Here is a 22748-nt window from a genome sequence, read left to right as displayed (position 1 = left end):
TCTGCGGCTGAATGAGTAACTTTAGCTGTTTTTATACAAAAAAAGTAAAGGAGCGTCTGAGGGGTGAACAGATTAACACCAGCAGTCTGTTAGCCTAGCTAGCATTGAACCGACAGCAGCTGCATTCTGGTGTTGTAAAGGTATTATAACTACAGACTGGAGTAATCTAAATCATAATCCACCTATCCTATAAAACCACAGGATCTACAAACACTAACCAGCACAAACACACCCATCTGTTGTTAAAAAAAAAACAGTGATAAATATATTACTGAAATACAGTTAGCATCGCCAGCTAGCCGTTAGCCATCTCCATTAACATCTGCAGTCTGTTAGCCTAGCTAGCATTGAGCCGACAGCTGCATTCCAGCATTGTGAATGTAATAAGTAACTTTCTCAAGTGAACTACAGCCATAATCCACATCTAATATCAAACCACAGATCCTACCCACTCTAACCAGCACCAAGAAATCTGTTATTAAAAAACAGTGATTAATTCAGCTCGGAAATACAGTTAGCGTCACCGGTTAGCCAATAGCTATTGCAGCTAATCCACTACGCTACCTGTCAAAATAAAAGTCTCCTGCGCAACCAGTGCAAAAAAAAATGCCCTGTATTTAATATTTAGCGTATTTAATATTTAATTCTTCAAAGGTCTGTGTGGTCTGTTTCAGCCTCATCATATAACCTTAAATATAACCTTAATTATAGTACTAATAATAAAGTAAAAGTATCTGTATTTGTATCAGATCTACCCGACCTGTCTGTCCTACTTCTCTATTCTACATGTCTATCTATTCTATCTGTCTGTATATTCAGTCTATGTATCTATGTATCTGTCTGTATGTCTCTTTATCTATCTGCCTTCTCTACCTGTCTGTCCTACCTGTCTGTCCGTCTGTCTGTCTATCTATCTATCTCCTGTAAATGTAATGTGAAGATGTTCCAGTACTTTTGGTCGTAAAGTGTATGTAGAAAGGTGTGTGTTGATGGTTACTGATGTGTCCTGTTCCTCTCCGTCCACAGACTGTGTCCTATATGCAGTTTCTGTACCCCACCAACGTCCTGGGCCGCAGGAACACCATCGACTCCACCTCGTCCTTCTCTCAGTCCCGGAACGCCAGCCACCGGAGCCTCAGCCTGGCACGTGCCAACAGCAACCAGAGCAGCCTGGACACAGGTACCACCACCACCCCCCCCAAATCCTGCTTTCACTTCCCACTCATTCCTCTCATTATCTGTCTGTCTGTCTCTCTATCTATCCAGCTGCCTGTCTCTATCTGTCTGTGTATCTGTCTCTTTGTCTGTTTGTCTATTTCTCTTTCTATCTGTCTGGCTATCTGTCTCTCTATCTGTCTATCTGTCTGTCTGTCTGTCTACATATTGGCATGTTTCTCTGTCTGTCTATCTGTATAACTATCTACCTGTATTGCTATCTACGTCTCTTCCTGTGTATCTTCCTTTATCTTTTTAGCCTGTCTGTCTGTATAGATATCAGCCTATCTCTCTGTCCCTCTGTCTGTATAACTCTCTACCTGTATAGCTATTTATCTGTTTGTCTATCTGTCTGTCTGTGTGTCTGTCTTGGTCTGTCTATCTATTTTGCCTGTCTGTCTGTCCGTGTAGTTTGTCTGTATAGATATCAGCCTATCTTTCTGTCTATCTATCTGTATAACTATCTATCTGTATAGTTATCTATCTATTTTCCTTTCTCTCGGTCTGTCTGACTGTCTCTATGTCTGTCCATCATAGTAAGGCTGATAGTATATTGATATAGGGGGACTGGGTGAGTGTGTGAGCAGTGAATGCTGTAGGGTACTGTTAAAAACATCTGTGTTTTCACAACAGCCTGTACACCAAACCCCTGACCGATTCAGGGTCGTCCGTGTGTTCACTGGGACGGCTGCTGCTGTGGACGATTTGGCACTTCCAGCTCACGCTGGGTCTGTTTACTGTGTTCTCTCTCCGCCCACAGGGAACGAAGTGGGAGATTTCAGGGAGTACGACCCCAACCTTCTGGATGACCCACAGTGGCCATGTGGAAAGCACAAGCGAGTCCTCATCTTCCCTTCTTACATGGTGAGTTCACTGCTGTAGTGTAAATCATGCTCGTGGTAAAATGCATTTGATGCTGTCTCACAAAACCCAGTGTTTAAATTTGTCCAATTATTGTGTGACAATTTCACAATGAAAGAACCAATAGAAATCTTTTTAAATTGGCTTCCAATACAATACACAAAAGTTTGAAGTTAAATCGAGTCAATATATAGTGAAATACCTGGCAACCACTTAAAAAAACACCATAGCAACCATTCAACATCACCCTAGCAACAACAAAGCAATGGTCTGTCTACTATCTGTTGCATCTTGTAGCATCAGAGCAAAAACACTGGATATCATTGCAACCGTTGAGGAACACAATAGTACCGTATCTTTCTGACTTTTTCTTTTAAACTCAAACGAGTGCTGGATGTTAATCTACACAGATTTCTCTCCTGAAAATGTTTATTTAGGTGAGTAAAGCGCTTCCGTTTATTTACAGTAAACTTAGCTTTCCAGTATTTTGTCCAAGGGTGAGCGCTAGCCGCAGTTAGCAGCATAGCCAGGTGCAGTTAGCAGTGCTAGCCAGCCCAGGTTAGCAGTGCCAGCCAGCCCCGGTTATCAATGCCAGCCAGCCCCGGTTATCAATGCCAGCCACCCCGGTTAGCAGTTCCAGCTAGCCCCGGTTAGCAGTGCCAGCCAGCCCCGGTTAACAGTGCCTGCCAGCCCCGGTTAGCAGTGCTAGCCAGCCCCCGTTAGCAATGCTAGCCAGCCCCCGTTAGCAGTGCTAGCCAGCCCCCATTAGCAGTGCTAGCCAGCCCCGGTTAGCAGTGCCAGCCAGCCCCGGTTAGCTGCTTAGCTAGCCTCGGTTAGCAGCACTAGCCAGCTCCAGTTAGCAGAAATACTTAGCTATGGTTAGCAGCATAGCCAGCCCCAGTAAGCAATGTTAGCCAGCTATGGTTAGCAGCATATCCAGCCGCAGTTAGCAGCATAGCCAGCTAAGGTTAACAGCGCTACCTAGCCGTGGCAAGAAGCACTAATTTAGGAGTAGCTTTACTGCTCCTTACAACCTGACTGGTAGAATTCATACATAAGGTGCACTTTTGATTTTTGAGAAAAGTAAAACATTTTAGGTGTGCCTTAGTCCAAAAAATATGGTAACCACTTAAATACCACGGCAGCCACCTTGCAACATCATATCCACAATTTTTTTTGTAATACATTAGTAACAATTAGCAATGTCACAGCAACCACTTGGCAACACCATAGCAATCACAAAGCAACACCAGAAGCAACAAGAAAGCAACATCTTTGCAACCACTTAGCAACCCAATAGCAGCCACTTGGTATACCATTGCAACCATCTAGCAAAAATTTAGTCTCACCCTAGTGACCACATAGCAACAGCCTAGCAACTGTATAGATGTGGGAACCAATTGATTTGTACAACTGTTCTGTATTTCATTCTGGATTTTTTGGTTTAAGCAAGTTGTAAAGTGTAAAATCACAAAATGTACAGTTTTATCCGTTTTTTACAGAGCGTTACAGTTAATTTAACAGAGCTATTTTTGGGTTGATCACCCACAGAAATACTGGTCTTTCAGAACAGGCAGTGGGCAGATCTGCTGCTGCTGCTGGTCTGCAGCATTATATAACCTCACAGTGCTGATATATATATATATATATATATATATATATATATATATATATATATATATATATATATATATATATATATATATACTGCCTGTGCCAACAGCTCTAATAATGAGTGTGATTTAATGTGGGTGTGGCTGTATTGGTACAGCATTACCAGTCTTTATATTAGAGAACTGCACTATGAAAAAGAGCATCTGAACAGATAGTAAATAGTTTATTTTTGTGTGATTTGAATGAATTATTTCTGTTGGATCGTGTGAACTGAGGATAGTTCAGATTGTGTCACCAGCTGTTTATCCCAACTGTGAGAGTTAAGTGTGGGATAAATCGAGGCTTTCACGAGATCCAGAGATCATAAATCATTTCGTTTGAAAATAATTCAGGCCTTTAATCTTTAATCACTTGGGGTTTTTTTAAGGAATAGTTCCAAAGAATGCTAAAATTATCCTCATATTTTGGTCATAACTGTGTTTCTCATCTATGGTCATAATATTTTGTTGTTCACTAATATTCAAAACAAGTCAAAACTTCTCAAAGTTTTTAATAATTTTTTAGTTTTTATTAAATGGATACTGAAGTGATCCAGACTATGAAGGAACACATAAGGAATCATGTAGTAACTTAAAAGTGTTAAACCAAAATACTCTTATCTGGGGAGCTGTTAACTTGTGGTTTTTGAGGCTGGTCACTTTAAAGAACATTGGAATCTCTTGCTCTTCCTTTCCTGGGGCTTCCTCTTGATGAGTGCCAGTTCCATCATTTGCGACTGAACTTGAGGATACTTTTTTTTTTCTTCTTTTTTTTCTTTACTTAGTTGAGTAGTTGTTACTTCTCATAATCTGGATTAGAACATTACTCAAATAGAGCTGTTCACTGTATACCTGTAACTCAACACAATAGTAACCAACTGGAAGTAACCATAGCAACCATTTGGCATCACCCTAGCAACAACAAAGTAATGTTGTGGCAAAAATCTGTTATACCACTCCGACCATCTAGCAGCACCAGAGTAAAAACACTGGATACCATTGCAACCATCTAAGAAATCCATAGTAACCACATAAAAAAACATGGCAGCCACCTTGCAACACCATATCCACCATTTTTTTAGTAATATGTTAGTAACAGTTAGCAACTTCACAGCAAGAGACACTATAGCAGCCACCTTGCAACATCATATATATATATATATATATATATATATATATATATATATATATATATATATATATATATATATATATATTTATATATATATAGACATAGACATAGACTCAACAAACAACACTTGGGCAACCATTTAAGACAACATTGAAGAAACATTTTGGGATACTCTATGAAAAACCTAGCAACACCCTAGCAGCCACCTTGCAACACCATCATAACCACTCTGCATACCATTGCAACCGTCCAGGAAAACTATAATAACCATCTCAAACAGCTATAAAATATATTCCTTTTATTTGAGCTAAACTGCTGTTAAGGCGCAGTTTAATCTGACAATTAGCCAGATATCGCTAATTATCACAGCCACATTTGAGATCACCCTAGCAACAACGAAGCAATGGTGTGGCAACAATCAGTTTTACAACTGCAACCATCTAGCAGCACCAGAGTAAAAACACTGGATACTATTGCAATCGTCTAAGAAATCCATGGTAACCACATAGAAAGACCATGGCAGCCACCTTGCACACCTTACACCATATCCATCGTTTTTCTTTTAGTAATATGTTAGGAACAGTTAGCAACTTCACAGCAAGAGACACTATGCCAGCCACCTTGCAACATCATATACACCATATAGCAAGTAGCACATTAGTAACTATTAGCAACATCACAGCCGACAACCACTTGGCAACACCATAGCAATTACATAGCAACACCAGCAGCAACTACAAATCAACACCTTTGCAACCACCTAGCAACCGAGTAATACCACCGCAGCCATCCAAAACCATAGTGATAAGGCTGAAAAAACGTGCTCTTCTTTCCTGGGGTGGTCCTGATGAGTGCCAGTTTCATCATCATAATGTTTCTTTATTTAGTTGAGTAGTTCTTGCTTCTCTTAATCTGGATTAGAACATTACTCAAATATTCACTATTCACTATATACCTGTAACTCTACCTCTTCACTACTTTACTTTAACTGATGCTCTCAAACACTTTATTAAGAGACAAGAAATTCAAGTAATTAACTCTTGATGAGTTCAGCACAGCTGTTAACTGAAAGCCTGAAAAACTGACTGAGAAAATCAAAGCAGAGATGAGCAAAACTAATGATGATTCTCCTGAAGATGTGTCTCTCTTTACTCCTTTGAAGTCACTTCACAGCACTATCTTGTCCTGCGTTTTGTTTATTTTCACACACTCTGGCCCGCCGTGACCTTGTTAAGCCCCTCCCCCCGGGCGTGTGGAATGTCTGGAGGCTGGACTCCACACTGCTGCCTGTGTTTGATCTCCTCAGGCTGAGGCTGAGGTTGAATTCTCTCAGAGCTACGTGTTCGTTAGCGGCGGCCGTTATCGTGTTCTCGTGCTCTCATGTTCTCGTGTTCCAGAGGAAAGGGCTTCTTTATCGTGTTTACATAATATCCTCCCGGTTCATTTCCCATTTCAGAGCTGTGTTTTTGTTATTGGGACTCGCACTTGAACTCCAGCACAAATCCAGGCTCGGCTCCCTTCCCCTTCCTTCTATTGCTGATGGAATAGTGGAATTGTTTAAGACAATTAGCATTGTGTTCAGCAGAGGAGACAGAACACAATGTTTTATTTTCTTTCTTTATTTATTTATTTATTTATTTAGTGTGTGAAATAAATCTCTCAGCGTTTCGTCTTATTAAAATAGCATTAATCACTTTATTTTATTGTAAGTATTAGTTAGGATTAACAGTAACTGCATTGAAATCCAATTTAAACTAGCTTTTATTGTTATTTTTCTGCTGGATAACGTTCATCTAGCTCAAGAAATCAACTCCAGATTGTTGTTTTTAATTGTTATTATTATTAATGTATAGTTATATTTTCTTTACTCACAATGATACAAATACACTAGTAGAAAACATAGAAGAAATTTTTGGGATACTCTATCAAAAACATAGCAACGCCCTAGCAGCCACCCTGCAACACCATGGTAACCACCTTGGATACCATTGCAACCATCTAAGAACACTGTAATAACATTATAACCAGCTTGCAACGCCATAGCAACCTCTGAGCAACTCCTATTCAACCACCTAGCAATCCAATAGCGACCGCCTGGTATACCATTGCAACACCCTTGGAACCCCATAGTAAGGACCTAGAAACCTAGAACCACCCACATCAGCCAGCTTGCAACAATTGCAACATTGCAGCCACATGGCCGTATCAACCTCCTAGCAACACCCTCGCAACCACCTTGCAATCCAGTAGCATCCCTGTGGTATACCATTGCAACACCCTAGCAGCACCAGATTAACAACATTGGATACATTTGCAATAATCTAGAAACACAATAGTAACCAGCTAGAAGCAACATGGCAACTGTCTAGAAAAAACATATCAGCAACAAAGCAATGAACCGGCAGCCATCTTGCACCACAATAGCAACAACCTTCGATATCATTGCAAACATCGAAGGACACCATAGTAACCACTTAGAAATGCCATGGCATCCATCTTGAAACAGGTTTTCCACCATTTAGCAACCTATTAGTAACCATTAGAAACATCACAGCAATCACAGAGCAACACCTCTAGCAACATCCTTGCAACTAACTAGCAACCCAATAGCAACCACCTCGGAGACCATAGCAACCACCAAGCAACTAACTAGCAACCCAATAGCAACCACCTGGTATACCATTGCAACCGTTTAGCAAAAAACATTAGTCTCAACTATATGAGCACATAGCAATAGCCTAGCAATCGTATATATCTGGCAACCAATGAATTTGCACAACTGTTCTTTATTCCATTCAGGAAATGCACGTTTCTATTTTTTATATCTATATTTTAGCTTTGTTTTGGGCCATATTTAGGATATATCTGAGGGCGTTTTCACACCAGAACTATTTGTTCTGGTTAAAACAGACTCTGGTTGGTTTGTTCCCTTAGTGCAGTCTCGGCCCGGTCCCAAAGGGTGTCAACTCTGGAGCGATTCGCTTGTGGTGAGAACATGATCCGGTCTCGATCCGACCCAGCTATCAATTATACTCCTTTTATTAGAGATAAACTGCTGATAAAGCACAGTTTAATCTGATATATTAGACAGATAACACTAATTACCACAGCTATGAACAAACACTGTCTCTGCTGCTCCATGCTGTTTACACTGAGCGCAGTACGTGCTGCGTTCACTGCTCATATCTGTGCAAACCATTCTGCGCTGCACATCCCATTAAAAACACTGTGTTTAAAATGTTAAAGCAGCTTCACACTGCACAGATATACAGACTGTAACACAGAATCTTTTCACTTCTCACTATATTTACTTTGTTTAGCTTCTTGCCAGACAGCTCTGATTAATCAGAGTAGAGAATGTGCTCATGTGGTTTATTGGTGAGCATTTTGGTGCGTTTAGGTTTAATATGCCTGTGTGAAAACAAACCAAGCAGAGGGGGAAACGCTCCAAATAAACAATAAAACTCATCAACTGATCTGGACCATAGAAACCTAAAAACTACAGGTGTGAAAACGCTGTATGCATCAAAACTAGGGATGTTCCACAAGATCTTAGGGTCTGTATTTTATGCTCATTTTAAAAAACGTGAACTTTTTTAAGTGCACTATTTGCCAAGAACGACTGCGGAACATACTGACCCAAATTTTGAGGGTTGTTGACACCGACTTTGTTTACAAGCAGTAAAGCAGTCATGAAACACGACCCGCCCCGAGGCCTTCCGTTGACAAAGACGTTCAGTGGCTTTAAAATGAAAGAGATCCTCTGAACTGACCCGGATTAGCTTTCACTAATCTTGGTTATATTCGTGCAATAGTGTGAAGGAGATCCCCTTAACCACGTAACACGTTTTCCTCTTCCACACAGACCACAGTCATCGAGTACGTCAAACCCTCCGACCTCAAGAAGGACATGAACGAGACCTTCAAGGAGAAGTTCCCTCACATTCGCCTGACTCTGAGCAAGATCAGAAGGTACAGTACATGCTAGAGGGTGTGCCATATCCTATATCAAACATTTTATTGATATCCAGGGGATGCACATTGCACCAGTAAGAGCAGAGTGTGAAGGTTCAATTAGCAGGGTAAGAGCACAGTTCTGCTCTAAATATTGCAATGCACACTATAACATTATGGGTGACATACCAGAGTTCAAAAGAGGACAAATTGTTGGTGCACGTCTTGCTGGAGCATCTGTGACCAAGACAGCAAGTCTTTGTGATGCATCAAGAGCCACAGTATCCAGGGTAATGTCAGCATACCACCAAGAAGGACCAACCACATCCAACAGGATTAACTGTGGACGCTGTAAGAGGAAGCTGTCTGAAAGGGATGTTTGGGTGCTAACCCAGATTGTATCCAAAAAACATAAAACCACGGCTGATCAAATCCCGCAGAATTCAATGTGCACCTCAACTCTCCTGTTTCCACCAGAACTGTCCGTCACCACAATCAATTATTGTGCTCTAAAACCAGGTGTTTCAGTTTCATTCTCCAACCCCTTTATGTGTATATATACACATTTAGAGAAAGATTATAAAACTGAATCAGTTTTATAACATAAAACTGGTCATTCTGGTCATACTGACCTCAGCATAATTACCACACAAATGTGTGTAAAATATAAAAAAAATATTTTTATGTATTGTCTTAATTAATGCTTAAAATTCTTAAAATTAAGAAAAGACAATAATTATGAATCACAAAAATATAAAAGACTATAAACCTTAAATAGGGTCAAATTGACCCCAAAGATTAAAGGAGGGTTAGAGTATTTTTTTTTAAGTTTGTACTTTTTTTGTATAGTTTTGTGATAGAGTTCTTGTTATAAATATTAATATATATATATATATATATATTTTTTTTTTAAATAAAATTATAAAGTCAATTTGTTTTCTAATGAATGTTTAAACCTGTTTTAAAACTAATTAAAACTTTTAAAATTTATTTTGTTTCTATAATTAATCTGATTATTCAGTGTTTTATCATATCACAAAGGATATCATTATCACAAAAATACCCTGTAATAGCGTGATATTATTTTAGGAACATATTGCCCACCACTAATACATGCCCACCATAGGGACCCAGAGCTGAACTCCACTAAAAACCATTTGTACACTGTGTGTTAGATGTTCAGACCAAGCCATCAAACCAAACTGAACTGCTTGAATTTTTGCACCAGGAGTAAAGCAGCATAAAGTTATCCAAAAGCAGTGTGTAAGACTGGTGAAGGAGAACATGATGCCAAGATGCATGAAAACTGTGATTAAAAACCAGGTTTATTCCACCAAATATTGATTTCTGAACTCTTAAAACTTTATGAACATGAACTTGTTTTCTTTGCATTATTTGAGGTCTGAAAGCTTTTTGTTAGTTCAGTCATTTCTCATTTTCTGCAAATAAATGCTTTAAATGACAATATTTTTATTTGGAATTTGGGAGAAATGTTGTTTGTAGTTTATAGAATAAAACAACAATGTTCATTTTACTCAAACATAAACCTATAAATAGCAAAATCAGAGAAACTGATTCAGAAACTGAAGTAGATTTCTCCATGGTAACCACTTAGCAACACCTTAGCAACCACCTGGGATACCATTGAAACTGCCTTGCTACCGCAAAACATCTTAACCACCGAGTAGCACCATAGTAACCATCCAGCAACCCCAAAGGCATGTCTGGAGGTACAATTTGCAACCACTCAGAAGAACCATAATAACTAATTAGCTTTATCCTAGCAACCACGTGGGATACTATTGCAACCATAAAGCAGCAAGTTGTCAAAGCCCTGAAGCAGCAAAACAGGCAGGCTTGGTAACCACCTTGCCTCTTTAGTAACCAACTAGCAACAACTTAGCAACCACTTGGGATCCCATTGAAACTGCCTTGCTACCACAAAACAATCTTAACCACCTAGAAGCACCATAGTAACCATCCAGCAACCCCAAAGCAAACCCTGGAGGTACAATTTGGAACCATCCAGAAGTATCATAATAACTAATTAGCTTTATCCTAGCAACCATGTGGGATACCATTGCAACCACAAAGCTGCAAGTTGTCAAGGCCCTGAAGCAGCAAAACCGGCAGGCTTGGTAACCACCCTGCTCCTTAGTAACCACTTAGCAACCGCCTGCAATACCATTGAAATTGCCTTGATACCGCAAAACAATCTCAACCACCGAGGAGCACCATAGTAACCATCCAGCAACCCCTAAGCAAACCCTGGAGGTACAGTTTGGAACCACCCAGGAGTACCATAATAACTAATTAGCAACATCCTAGCAACCACGTGGGATACCATTGCAACCACATAGCAGCAAGTAGTCCAGGACCTTGAAGCATGTTCTCCAGGCCCTGAAGCAACAAAACAGGCCCAGTAACCACCTCCGTAGTAACCACTTAGCAACATCTTAGCAACCACCTGGAATACCATCGAAACTGGAATACCATTTTGCTACTGCAAAACAATCTCAACCACCGAGGAGCACCATAGTAACCATCCAGTAACCCCAAAGCAAACTCTGTAGGTACAATTTGCAACCATAATTCCAATTAGCAACATCCTAGCAAACATGTGGGATACCATTGCAACCACCTAGCAGCAATATATTATCCACACTGCAACCCTAAAGCAAACACCAGGGATACCATTGCCACCACAAAGCAGCACTATATGAACCTCTATCTACCAACACAACTACAAGGGATACCACTGCATCCACCCAGCACACAACAGCAACCCACCGCTCAGCTCTCTGATTGGTTGTAATTATTTCACCTGCTTATATTCATGTTAGACTGATTCTGACTGGTTTCTTGTGTTTCAGTCTGAAGAGGGAGATCCGTAAGCTGGCTCAGGATGAGTGCGGTTATGAAGAGCCCACCGTGGCCATGGCCTTCGTCTATTTCGAGAAGCTGGTGCTGCAGGGCAAGCTTCACAAGCAGAACCGCAAACTCTGCGCCGGCGCCTGCGTCCTCCTGGCGGCCAAGATCGGCGGAGACCTCAAGAAGCACGAGGTCAAGACCCTGATAGACGTGAGTATGGTAGATGATTATATTTCTGCAGGGGTGGGTTCCACATGTTTAGTGTTTAATGTGAAATTAACAGGATAATCTTACTTAAAGGAGAAATCTGGTGTGAAATGAACTTGGGTTGTAGTGAAACGCGATAACAAGTACTAACTTTTGTCGAATAGCACACATCTGTTCACCACCAGCATTCTGAAATACAGAGCTTTTAGCTGATGCTCCCAACAGGCTTACAATGCTAGTGATATAATTGCCCAGGCAAAGTAGGCCCAATCTCATTTTACCCCTTTTATCTTTTTAATCTAAAATATCCAAAAACGCTACTCATGTCTGAAGTATTTATCTGTCTATTTGTTTACCCCACAGACGTCATCGTTCTCCGGTGAGGATCTGTGATCAGTTAAGGATCCGTGATTAATTAAGGATCCGTGATTAATTGAGGATCCGTGATTAATAGTGGAAAACAATAATAATAATAATGAAATATACCACTTTAAATAATACATTTTCCTGATTATTTCATTTAAACACCATTTTACTTGACTATCTTTATCTTTGACAGTGTTGTGTAAACTAAGATTTTTCAAATTGATATTTCATTTCATGATGTCTCTTAATATTAAACTCCTTAATTACGGCAACTTTTAGACTCTTTGGCCCGTTTTTCTTCGCTAGAAATGCGCACCCTCTCCACTTTTAGACTCTTTGGCCCGTTTTTCTGCGCTAGAAATGCGCACTCCGCTTTTAGACTCTTTGGCCCGTTTTTCTGCGCTAGAAATGTGCACCCTCTCCGCTTTTAGACTCTTTTGCCCCGTTTTTCTGCGCTAGAAATGCGCACTCTCTCCGCTTTTAGACTCTTTGCCCCATTTTTCTGCGCTAGAAATTTGCACCCTCTCTGCTTTTAGACTCTTTTGCCACGTTTTTCTGCGCTAGAAATGAGCACCCTCTCCGCTTTTAGACTCTTTTGCCCCGTTTTTCTGCGCTAGAAATGTGCACCCTCTCCGCTTTTAGACTCTCTGGCCGTTTTTCTGAGCTAGAAATGCGCACTCTCTCCGCTTTTAGACTCTTTGCCCCATTTTTCTGCGTTAGAAATGTGCACCCTCTCCGCTTTTAGACTCTTTTGCCACGTTTTTCTGCGCTAGAAATGAGCACCCTCTCCGCTTTTAGACTCTTTGGCCCGTTTTTCTGCACTAGAAATGCGCACCCTCTCCGCTTTTAGACTCTTTGGCCCGTTTTTCTGCGCTAGAAATGCGCACCCTCTCCGCTTTTAGACTCTTTTGCCACGTTTTTCTGCGCTAGAAATGTGCACCCTCTCCGCTTTTAGACTCTTTTGCCCCGTTTTTCTGCGCTAGAAATGTGCACTCTCTCCGCTTTTAGACTCTTTGGCCCGTTTTTCTTCGCTAGAAATGCGCACCCTCTCCGCTTTTAGACTCTTTGGCCCGTTTTTCTTCGCTAGAAATGCGCACCCTCTCCACTTTTAGACTCTTTGGCCCGTTTTTCTGCGCTAGAAATGCGCAGAAAACCTAAAATACCTCACGGGCCGCTCCAAAAAAGGAAACGGGCCGCAAATGGCCCGCGGGCCTTAGTTTGGACACCCCTGCTTTAGTGTGTGAGTTTCTCCGCGCTTTTTTTTTTTTTTTTTTAAATTTAGGCCATAATTGCCAAGCACTACTTTTCAGGCACATTTACCCTGTAGCTTTAGTGTAAAACTGAAGCAGCAAAATTCAGACACTTCCAGCTTACCCAACTACACGGTTAATCAGTTAATCCTTAAACCAGGTGCAGTCAGGTTCAACCCGGACACAGCGAGCGCCGTGACGAATCATATCACTGCTCGGTCCTTCACACCTCCCTGATGAAATCTTTACACTCGTCTGCAACTTTCATGCTGTTTGCGGTGTTGCGTTCAATCCCTGCCGGCTGATTGATGTATAATAAATGAGGGGTGTTTTTTTTTTTTGCTCTTCAGAAACTGGAGGAGAGGTTTCGGGTGAATCGCCGCGAGCTGATCGCCTTCGAGTTCCCCGTGCTGGTGGCCCTGGAGTTCAACCTGCACCTCCCGGAGCACGAGGTCATGCCCCACTATAGACGCCTCCTGCAGAACTCCTAGCAGCAGCTTTCCATCAGGAGAGCCGGCCCCACTCTCCTGATCCACCCTATGCACCTGGCCGACATCTCCGGTCCGGAGGTGTCGGAGATAAAGACACTTTCTCCTTTTCAAAGAGCTTTCTTCAGCCAAAGCGACGACTCCCATATTGGATGTTACTTTATTTTATGTTTTACAGTGCTAAGAAGCAGTTTTATTTTATTTCATTTATTTTATTTTTATTTTATTTTTTCTTCTTCAGCTCAGAGTTACGAGAGACTCTCGAAGAAAAAGGACTGTATCCAGATTTCTGAATTCATTTCTTATCCGGGAGAACTTTTTTCTTTTCTTTTTTTTTCCTTTTTTTTAAAACAAACTGGTTTTGGCCTTTTTTTCATTGATGGACTGTTGGAAAAAGTTTTCACATTTTTCACACTTTTCACGCTCATTCGCTTGCTTCTCTTTGGCCAAATCTGAACATGTTCTCTCTACTCATTGGTCTGTACCGAAGTCCACACTTGGATTTAGTCGTTGCTCTCTCGGGGCTCCGGCAGCTGATGGCTAAAGGCAAGCTGCATGACCAGGATTCGAATCAGCGTTGTCCCGATCACAGTAGCAGCGCCTTAGTCTGCTGGAACACCCAGAGTGCTCCCAAGTGCTCCCAAGTTCTGCAAGCATCAGTCTGGTCATACCAACTTTATTATTCAAGGTCAATGAAGGTCAATTGGTGAAGGTAGTGGATAACACCACACTACTTTGGGGAAGGCCAAGAACCCCTCTTTTTTTCAGATATTTGTCTTACCACACTTTTTTCTTCCATAAAAAAAACTTAGTGGACTTAGTGTGGTTATCCACGACACTACACCAACATCAACATTATCACCACCAGCACCAAAGATCTCAATAACACCTGTGGTCATAACTATGGTCATAACATTGAACAATACATGGAAATACTAGTTATATAATCACAAGTGTTTTAAGATCTTTAGTACTTGCCTAACCAAGGAATCAAACTCTAGTCAACCACAGGGAAGGTGATGTTGGTGTAGCGTTGTGGATAACAACACCAAGACCTAGTTATGGACGAACAGAAAACAAAGTGTGGAAACACTTATTATTATTGGGACCACAGATACCAGGAAAAACAGGCGTTTTTGGTGTTCTTTTCCAAGTTCTTACCCAAAGTAGTGTGGTGTTATCCACTACCTTTACCAATTGACCTTCATTGACCTTGAATAAACCCAAGAAACAAAATGTTGAGACCACAGACAGATGTCTTAAGATTGATGTGTACAGGGGTTGGGCAATGAAACTGAAACACATGGTTTTAGACCACAATAATTTATTGTGGTGACGGACAGTTCTGGTGGAAACAGGAGAGTTGAGGTGCACATTGAATTCTGCCGTGATTTGATCAGCCGTGGTTTTATGTTTTTTGGATACAATCCGGGTTAGCACCCAAACATCCCTTTCAGACAGCTTCCTCTTACAGCATCCACAGTTAATCCTGTTGGATGTGGTTGGTCCTTCTTGGTGGTATGCTGACATTGCCCTGGATACCGTGGCTCTTGATGCATCACAAAGACTTGCTGTCTTGGTCACAGATGCTCCAGCAAGACGTGCACCAACAATTTGTCCTCTTTTGAACTCTGGTATGTCACCCATAATGTTATAGTGTGCATTGCAATATTAATATTTTGAGCCGAACTGTGCTCTTACCCTGCTAATTGAACCTTCACACTCTGCTCTTACTGGTGCAATAATGTGCAATTAATGAAGATTGAACACCAGGCTGCTTCAATTTAGCCATAAATGAAACCTCCCACACTAAAACGATGACAGGTGTTTCAGTTTCATTGTCCAACCCCTGTAGATTATAAATGTAGCCTATCCATGCTTTTGCACGCTCGAGGAAGGAACCACAAGTGTGAACTTCGTGACGGACCTGGTTCATTCTCCTCTACACTCTTCATAGCCTTAAAATCAACCTGTTAACAGACTTCTCTAGAGCTCTCACGGGTGACTGCGACTGTTGCTCAGTTGTTTAACGGACCTTCTCATACACTAAAAGTGCACTTTCCTGGTGTCGGGAGCTGCGGAAACGTCGGAGATAACGTCGTCATCTCATTTCGCTCACTAAGAATTCCTTTTAACCAGCATTCCCTGCGTTTGCGTCGATACGGATGCCTGGGGGAGGGGGTGGGAGTGGTTTATACAGATGTGCATCAACATACTATTGATTCCTTTTATACTTTTTTGTGGTTTTTCCTCTTTTTTTGGGTTTGTTGTTTTCCGATGGCGGCGTGACGAGCTGCACTTGCGGTTACTGTCCCTGTGCTCTATGTTAGAGTGGATTTTTAGCACGTTTCTAGTGCTACGCTGGAGAGATGGAACGCTACGAAGCTACGGAAAAAGAAGCCGTACAATATATATATATATATATATATATATATATATATATAAAATGGTAATTAATACAGTCCAGACTGTACTGAAGACACTTCAGCAGTATTACGATCCAGGGTCCAGCCTTTCGTTATGAAAATCTTTTAAATCTGGACCCTTTTTTTTAAAGGTAGTTTGAAAAAAAAATAAGCATGGTAACAGATCCATATGAATCCTGTATTCATGTATTCATCCATTATTAATGCATTTTATGATTGCATTATGTAGCATACATAATACCTTATACCTTACCAACAGCTAATAAGCATAGATAAATGCATTCACAATTGATTTAATGCCATTATTTGCAACATGACCCAAGATTCTGTATGAAATCTGTGAAATCTACATGTATTTTATCTACATGTCTAGTTTCATACATAAAATGCACCAAATTATAAGGTACATTAAGCAACACTAGTAAGAATGCGTACATCAAAGTGAGCAAGGGTGCCGCCATTTTTCCCTTCTAATATGGATCCTTGGGGAAGTGTCTTAAGTAAAAAAAAAACTGTAATTATTAAAATAAAATAAAAATCTACAAAGATTCCTCTCCTGAAAACTGTTTATTTGAGTGAGTAAAGTGTTCTATTAAAAATTACACTAAGCTTAGACTTTCAATATTTTTGAAATCTAAGCGTAAGTTTTCAGTGAGTAAGTTTCTCCAGCACTAAGGCTAGGTGCAGCAGCATTAGCATTAGCAGCTAACCACAAAGCTAGCGGGACATAAAGGCCACCCGATAGCGCTAGACTGAAGAACCCTGAGTGTTCTAGTAACCCAGGGACAACCAAAAGTAGGAACCAAACCAAGTAGTACTTTATTTGGTAACACTTTAAGCTTGTATAATAACTCATAATTATTAAAATATATAAGTACACATATGTACATAAGGAGCAGAGGTAAAACGTGTTATATATATATATATATATATATATATATATATATATATATGTATGTATATATGTGTACTTTATAAATGCATACATATATATTTATACATGAATACAGGATTCATAGGAAATTATCAAAAGCATTTTCTCTTTAACACAAATAAAAGATTCTTGCTTTTTTTTGCTCCCATTTTTTCCTCATGATTGGTCTTTTCTGATAGTGGACTTTTTTTTTTTTTTTTTTTTTTCCCTTTTCCCCCTAATCGCTGCATTCGAAAACACTGTTCATCAGTGTGACTCAAACACATTTCACTTTTTCCTAAAAACAAATATATGAAAATATTGTATTGACTGTGTCACTCTGACTATGCATTTATCATTCTAAAATAAAAAAATCAGCTAGAGCAAATTTTTCCAAGTGAAAATCTAGAAAAATATAGAAGAGTAAAAACAAATCCTGTTCTGTTTTGGATTGATGAAATACTGATATAATATCGGATGGCATTAATAAGTTACGCTGCAAGTGAGCTACAATGAAATGGGAATTCTGAATGATTGTAATTGATGATAAACGTTTGTTGTAAATCAGATTTGACTTGCACTTTAGGCTTCGTTCACAGACAGATGGAATCTCCACAACTAACTGAAACGACTCGTCTGTAAAATAGAAACACTTCTGTAAATACGCTGCTTTGCTTGTTGAATAAAAAAGGAAATTGTTTCATATTTGTAATTGTGATTATTTTATTAATACTGTTTTAAAATGCATTTCAAGGATATAACATTTCTTTATATAGCTAGCAGCTGTTTCTATAGGCAGGTGTAAGTATTGTCACATTTGCATAATTACACATCAAAATTCATCTTTCAACCATAGACACACCGGCTGCGTCCAGAGAAGCCGCTTAAAATCCTCCTTGAAGAGGCTTCCAACTGAGGGTACATAAAAGCATCCTACTCCGGAAGACTTTTAGGGATTTTCGAATGACATCACTGCATCCACGCCCACAAAGCACGTGGGATTGGGGAAGGAAACTCACAAATACACGTCATAAGCATATTAATTAACTAGGATCCTTATCTAATTAAACAGCAAGTAAAGCAGTAATATAATTTATAGTTTAGTAAAACTATATTAATGACCCTATATGTAACATGTTGCTGTACATGTACACAGTACTTCAAAATGTATGAAAAATATAATATGTATTATTATATTTATTATTTATTAATATTAGTTTTTTTTATTTATTACATTCAATTAAATCATATTTTACTATAAAAATTATTTAATATTTACATATGCAACCTTCATCAATAGCAAATCTTGAAGCTTGATATGCTTGTCAAAGTTATGATCTCTAGAATCTGGAATTGTGTTTTTTGATTTCTCGTGTTTATTTTTGTATGCGGAGCTCTATCCAGAAGCTGTGATTGGCTGGGCAGTATCTGGTATGTGCTGAAAATGAGCGTTGTGATTGGCTCAGTTCATCGGTAGTCAACATCCTATCTAAAAGGGATCAGCTGTTCCGTTTCCCCAATTACAGCTCCTTTCCTCCACTCCTCCTCCTCCTCTCCTCTCCTCGATTCCTCCACCTTTTTTCCGGGGTAGGAAAGGAGAAGTAGGAAAGGAGGAGTAGCAAAAGTTTCTGGACGCAGCCACCTTATATTCAGTGTTTTTTCATTATTTTAACGCTCTGCATTGTAGATTAATACCAATCTGTTGGATGTTAGCATAGCCAGTTAGCTAACTCTCCTTCTGTCCTTCTTTCTCCGCACTCCTCCGACTCGTGGAGGTAGGCGGTCCGCCACAAACCCTGGAGATATCAGCCAATAGCGTTCGCTGAGCGTTCGAAGGCGACCCTGACCCCGCCCCTAAACTGTCAAAACCACCCCTTTTAAAACTTGAACGCAAAAGCCTCTCTCGAGCACAAGCTGCTGCTGCTTCTGCGGGTAATTCACACAGCGAAAGGAGAAAAATGAAGCTCAAGAGCAACATTTTCTTCAGCGTGCACACCTTTCACTTTTTTTTGCTCGCTAGTTTCACATTTGTGCTCACAAGAAGTTAATTAACACACGCAAAATGTTAAAACACGCTGGCTATTTTTTTTCACCTGGTATTTTTGCGCCCTCGACTTTTGACATTGATGTGACGCCATAAATATACTTCTAAAAAAAGTATTTCCACATATACTATTGTACATTTTAGCAAAGTGTTAAAAACAACTGCTACAGTAGTTCACTTAAAGTACAGTGTATCATATAACTTTTTTAGAAAGTAAATTAAATTACTACATTTATAAAATGTAAAGTAAATTTGTAACACCCAAAAAGTAACCTCCCTGAAATCAACTTTTGCAACTTGGGATGTCTGGTACAGGTGTATTCTATCTGACTCCGCCTTCCCCTCAGTACACTGTGTACCTGTGCTGAACTGTGCTTTGAGTTTGTTAATGATCGTTAAACCCAGTTTAGGAGCGGCTGGAGTCGCAGCAGTCCAGATTAAATGTTCAGTACATGAACTGGTGCTCAGTCACCATCGCTGTATTGCGTTATATTGCATTATATCATGTTATATCATGTTATATAGTGTTATTGTCCAGGACTCTCAACAGAAGTCTGATTAGAAATCAGATAGCACAGTCGGTTCTGCCAAAAGCAGCCAAAACACGGCAGTCCTGCCTGCTCTGATGCAATTGCGAGGCCTGGCCGGTGTAAACACGCCCGCGGTCAGGCCCGTCTCGTGCTGCACTGATCAAAACAAACACTCGCGCACACGCACTCGCGCTCCCCGCCCTGCAGGCCTAAAGCCTCAGCATTGACCCTCTAATTCCCCCCATAAAGACCCTATTGAGCGGGTATCTGCGGCCCTTCCTGAGCCCCGGCCGCGGCACTGACCCGCATTGTGGGCAAATATGTGTACACCGTCAGAGCGAGTGGTCGAGCGAGAGAGGGATTCTCTCTCTCTCTCTCTCTTCGCTTCCTTTTTTGTAAAGAGGTTGGAATTTTGGCTGAGGTGGCGATTTGCCCCCTTTGCTTTGGGGAACTGGATGTTCAGATCGCCATATAGGGGCAGTTTGTAAACACAGGGTGCAGTGAAAGGTGACTAGCTTAGCCGCTACTGCTAATACTGTTAGCCACTGTAGTAAAAGGCAAAATACAAAATACTATTCGTGTTTCCACATTATGGAGCCCAGAAGGACTACAAGACGCATGCCAAACTGGTTAAACTGTATAGCACACTCTAAATATCGCAAACCAGCTCCGGTGAATCCGTTCTATTAATGCTCTTTAAGTACTACCAGGACAGTACTGGACCCTTAACACATGTATACCATTGTCACACCTTACTTGTAGGTGAGGGTAGTTGTGCCGAAAAAGGTTGTGGGTTGTAGGAAAAAGAAATAATGGCAACTGCAGTAGCACATCCAGTGCAAGTGAATTTATTTGTGAAGGTGCACAAAAATGGCAAAATACCAAAAAAATAAATAAACAAAAATTTACATAATGAATCAACCTATTCCTTAAGTCGTACATTGGTTCATACGACAACCAACCAACCGTACCAAATCTTAACCTTAACCAATCTTTATCAAACATGAAATGAGGCCTTAAATAGGCCACCACTGGCCTACCCAACCCAGCCAAAACCAACATATTTTCCATTGCAGGGGAATACAATTATAAACAAAACAAACAATAAATCAAATAAACAGACAATGGAAAAAAATAATTCTCAAAATAATCATAATACATTCCATAGGCCACTATCCAATGAAATAAACAAGAAAAGAATAATTAAAATATTTTTAACACCAAAGAACCCCCTCAAAAATGGTATGGCCCAAAATAGGCCCAGTGTGCATGCCCCAATTTTGCTCAGGCCCTATATAAGGGCAGCTAAAACAATGATAGGGCCCTTTGGAGTTTTTAATGGAAGAGGGCCTGGTATGTTTAAATGATGGTAGGGCTACTAGGTTTAGTATGAATAGTCATACCAAGTCTGCTATTGATTTAACACTAGCTTCTTCTGATTTGGCTGGCATGAGTACTTGGGATGTGGTGCATTTTACTTCTCTGGGTAGTGACCATTATCCTATTTTTTGTGAGTTGGGTACAGAGGTTGTTACAGAACCAAGAGGATACTTGCATAGGTGGAATTTTGATAAGGCTGATTAGAACAAATTCTCTGAACTGTGTGAACTTAGATTGTTGGACTGGTCTATGTCTGGAGATGTAAATAAATGTAATGAGGAGCTGTGTGGAATTCTGTATAGAGCTGCTGAGGACTCCATACCTGTAAAGAAGTTTGGTGGTAAGAAGGCAGCAGTTCCCTGGTGGACTCCAGAATGCTCTTTAGCAGTCAGAAGGCGTAATACTGCCCTCCGTGTGGTGCGAAGAACCTTGTTGGCATCTGATCTAATTATTTATAAACAAGCTCAAGCTGTGGTCAGGAAAACTGTAAAATCTTCAAAGAAGGAGTACTGGAGGTCCTTTTGTAGTAGTATTGGGACTGACATTCCTGTGACTGAAATTTGGACTATGATTAGGAAAATGAGGGGCATTAGAAAAACTGGGACGATTCCTGTTTTACAGAAGGGAGACTGGGAAGCTGTGACTGATGTGGACAAGGCAGAAGTTCTGGCTCAAGCTTTTGTACAGGTTCATGGATCTGCAAATTTAAGTAGTGAGCTGGTGGCCTGCAGGAGTAGAGTCCTTGCACAAAACCCTGAGGTATTAAATAAGAAATTGGTGTTTGATAGTGTTTTAGATAGTGATCTTACATTACTAGAACTCAAACAAGCCATAGAGAGATCTGGCCGAACATCCCCTGGTAAAGATAATATCTGTTATGATATGTTTAAACATCTCACAGACAAATCTCTTAGTATAATTTTGGACTTTTATAATGAAGTTTGGACAGCAGGGCAACTTCCGTCAGCTTGGAAATTGGCCGTAGTGGTACCAGTAGGAAAGCCAGGAAAGGACTTGTCTGATACAGCTGGTTATAGGCCTATTTCTTTAACTTCACATTTAAGTAAGCTTATGGAACGCATGATAACAGAAAGGTTGTCCTACTTTCTTGAGCGTCAGAATAGCTTTTCTCCTTATCAGAGTGGTTTTCGTAGGGGCAGAATGACAATGGACTCAATCCTAGGTTTAGAAGCGGATATCAGGAGGGCTCAGCTTTATAAAGAAGTGGTTGTTGCTGTATTTTTTGATATTGAGAAGGCTTATGATATGCTGTGGCGAGAAGGTCTGCTAATTAAGCTGTCTATGCTCGGAATCGGAGGGAGGATGTACAACTGGGTAATGGATTTTTTAATGAATAGGTCCATACAGGTCAGGGTGGGTACTTCATGTTCTAAAGTGTATTCTATTGAAAATGGGACTCCGCAAGGCAGTGTCTGTAGCCCTATTTTATTTAACATTA

General features: G+C 40.3%; 1 protein-coding gene across 2 annotated transcripts in view; it reads left to right on the top strand.

The window, feature by feature from the left end:
- cables1 (Cdk5 and Abl enzyme substrate 1) overlaps window positions 1–18040 on the top strand; it is a 67857-nt gene extending 49817 nt beyond the window's left edge. For both annotated transcript variants that reach the window (XM_022678690.2, XM_022678691.2), the window contains 5 exons: window positions 1027–1180; window positions 1976–2079; window positions 8726–8832; window positions 11688–11895; window positions 13859–18040. In XM_022678690.2, the coding sequence (XP_022534411.2) occupies window positions 1027–1180; window positions 1976–2079; window positions 8726–8832; window positions 11688–11895; window positions 13859–13999 (714 nt within the window). In that variant the 3' untranslated portion in view covers window positions 14000–18040. The remainder of the gene's footprint in view (window positions 1–1026; window positions 1181–1975; window positions 2080–8725; window positions 8833–11687; window positions 11896–13858) is intronic.
- The last annotated feature ends 4708 nt before the right edge of the window (window positions 18041–22748 follow it).

This window comes from Astyanax mexicanus, chromosome 4 (assembly GCF_023375975.1).
Source record: "Astyanax mexicanus isolate ESR-SI-001 chromosome 4, AstMex3_surface, whole genome shotgun sequence".
Lineage (NCBI taxonomy): Eukaryota > Metazoa > Chordata > Actinopteri > Characiformes > Acestrorhamphidae > Astyanax > Astyanax mexicanus.
The sequence above is the reverse complement of the archived record's forward strand: the minus strand, read 5'-3'. Positions and strand labels throughout refer to the sequence as shown.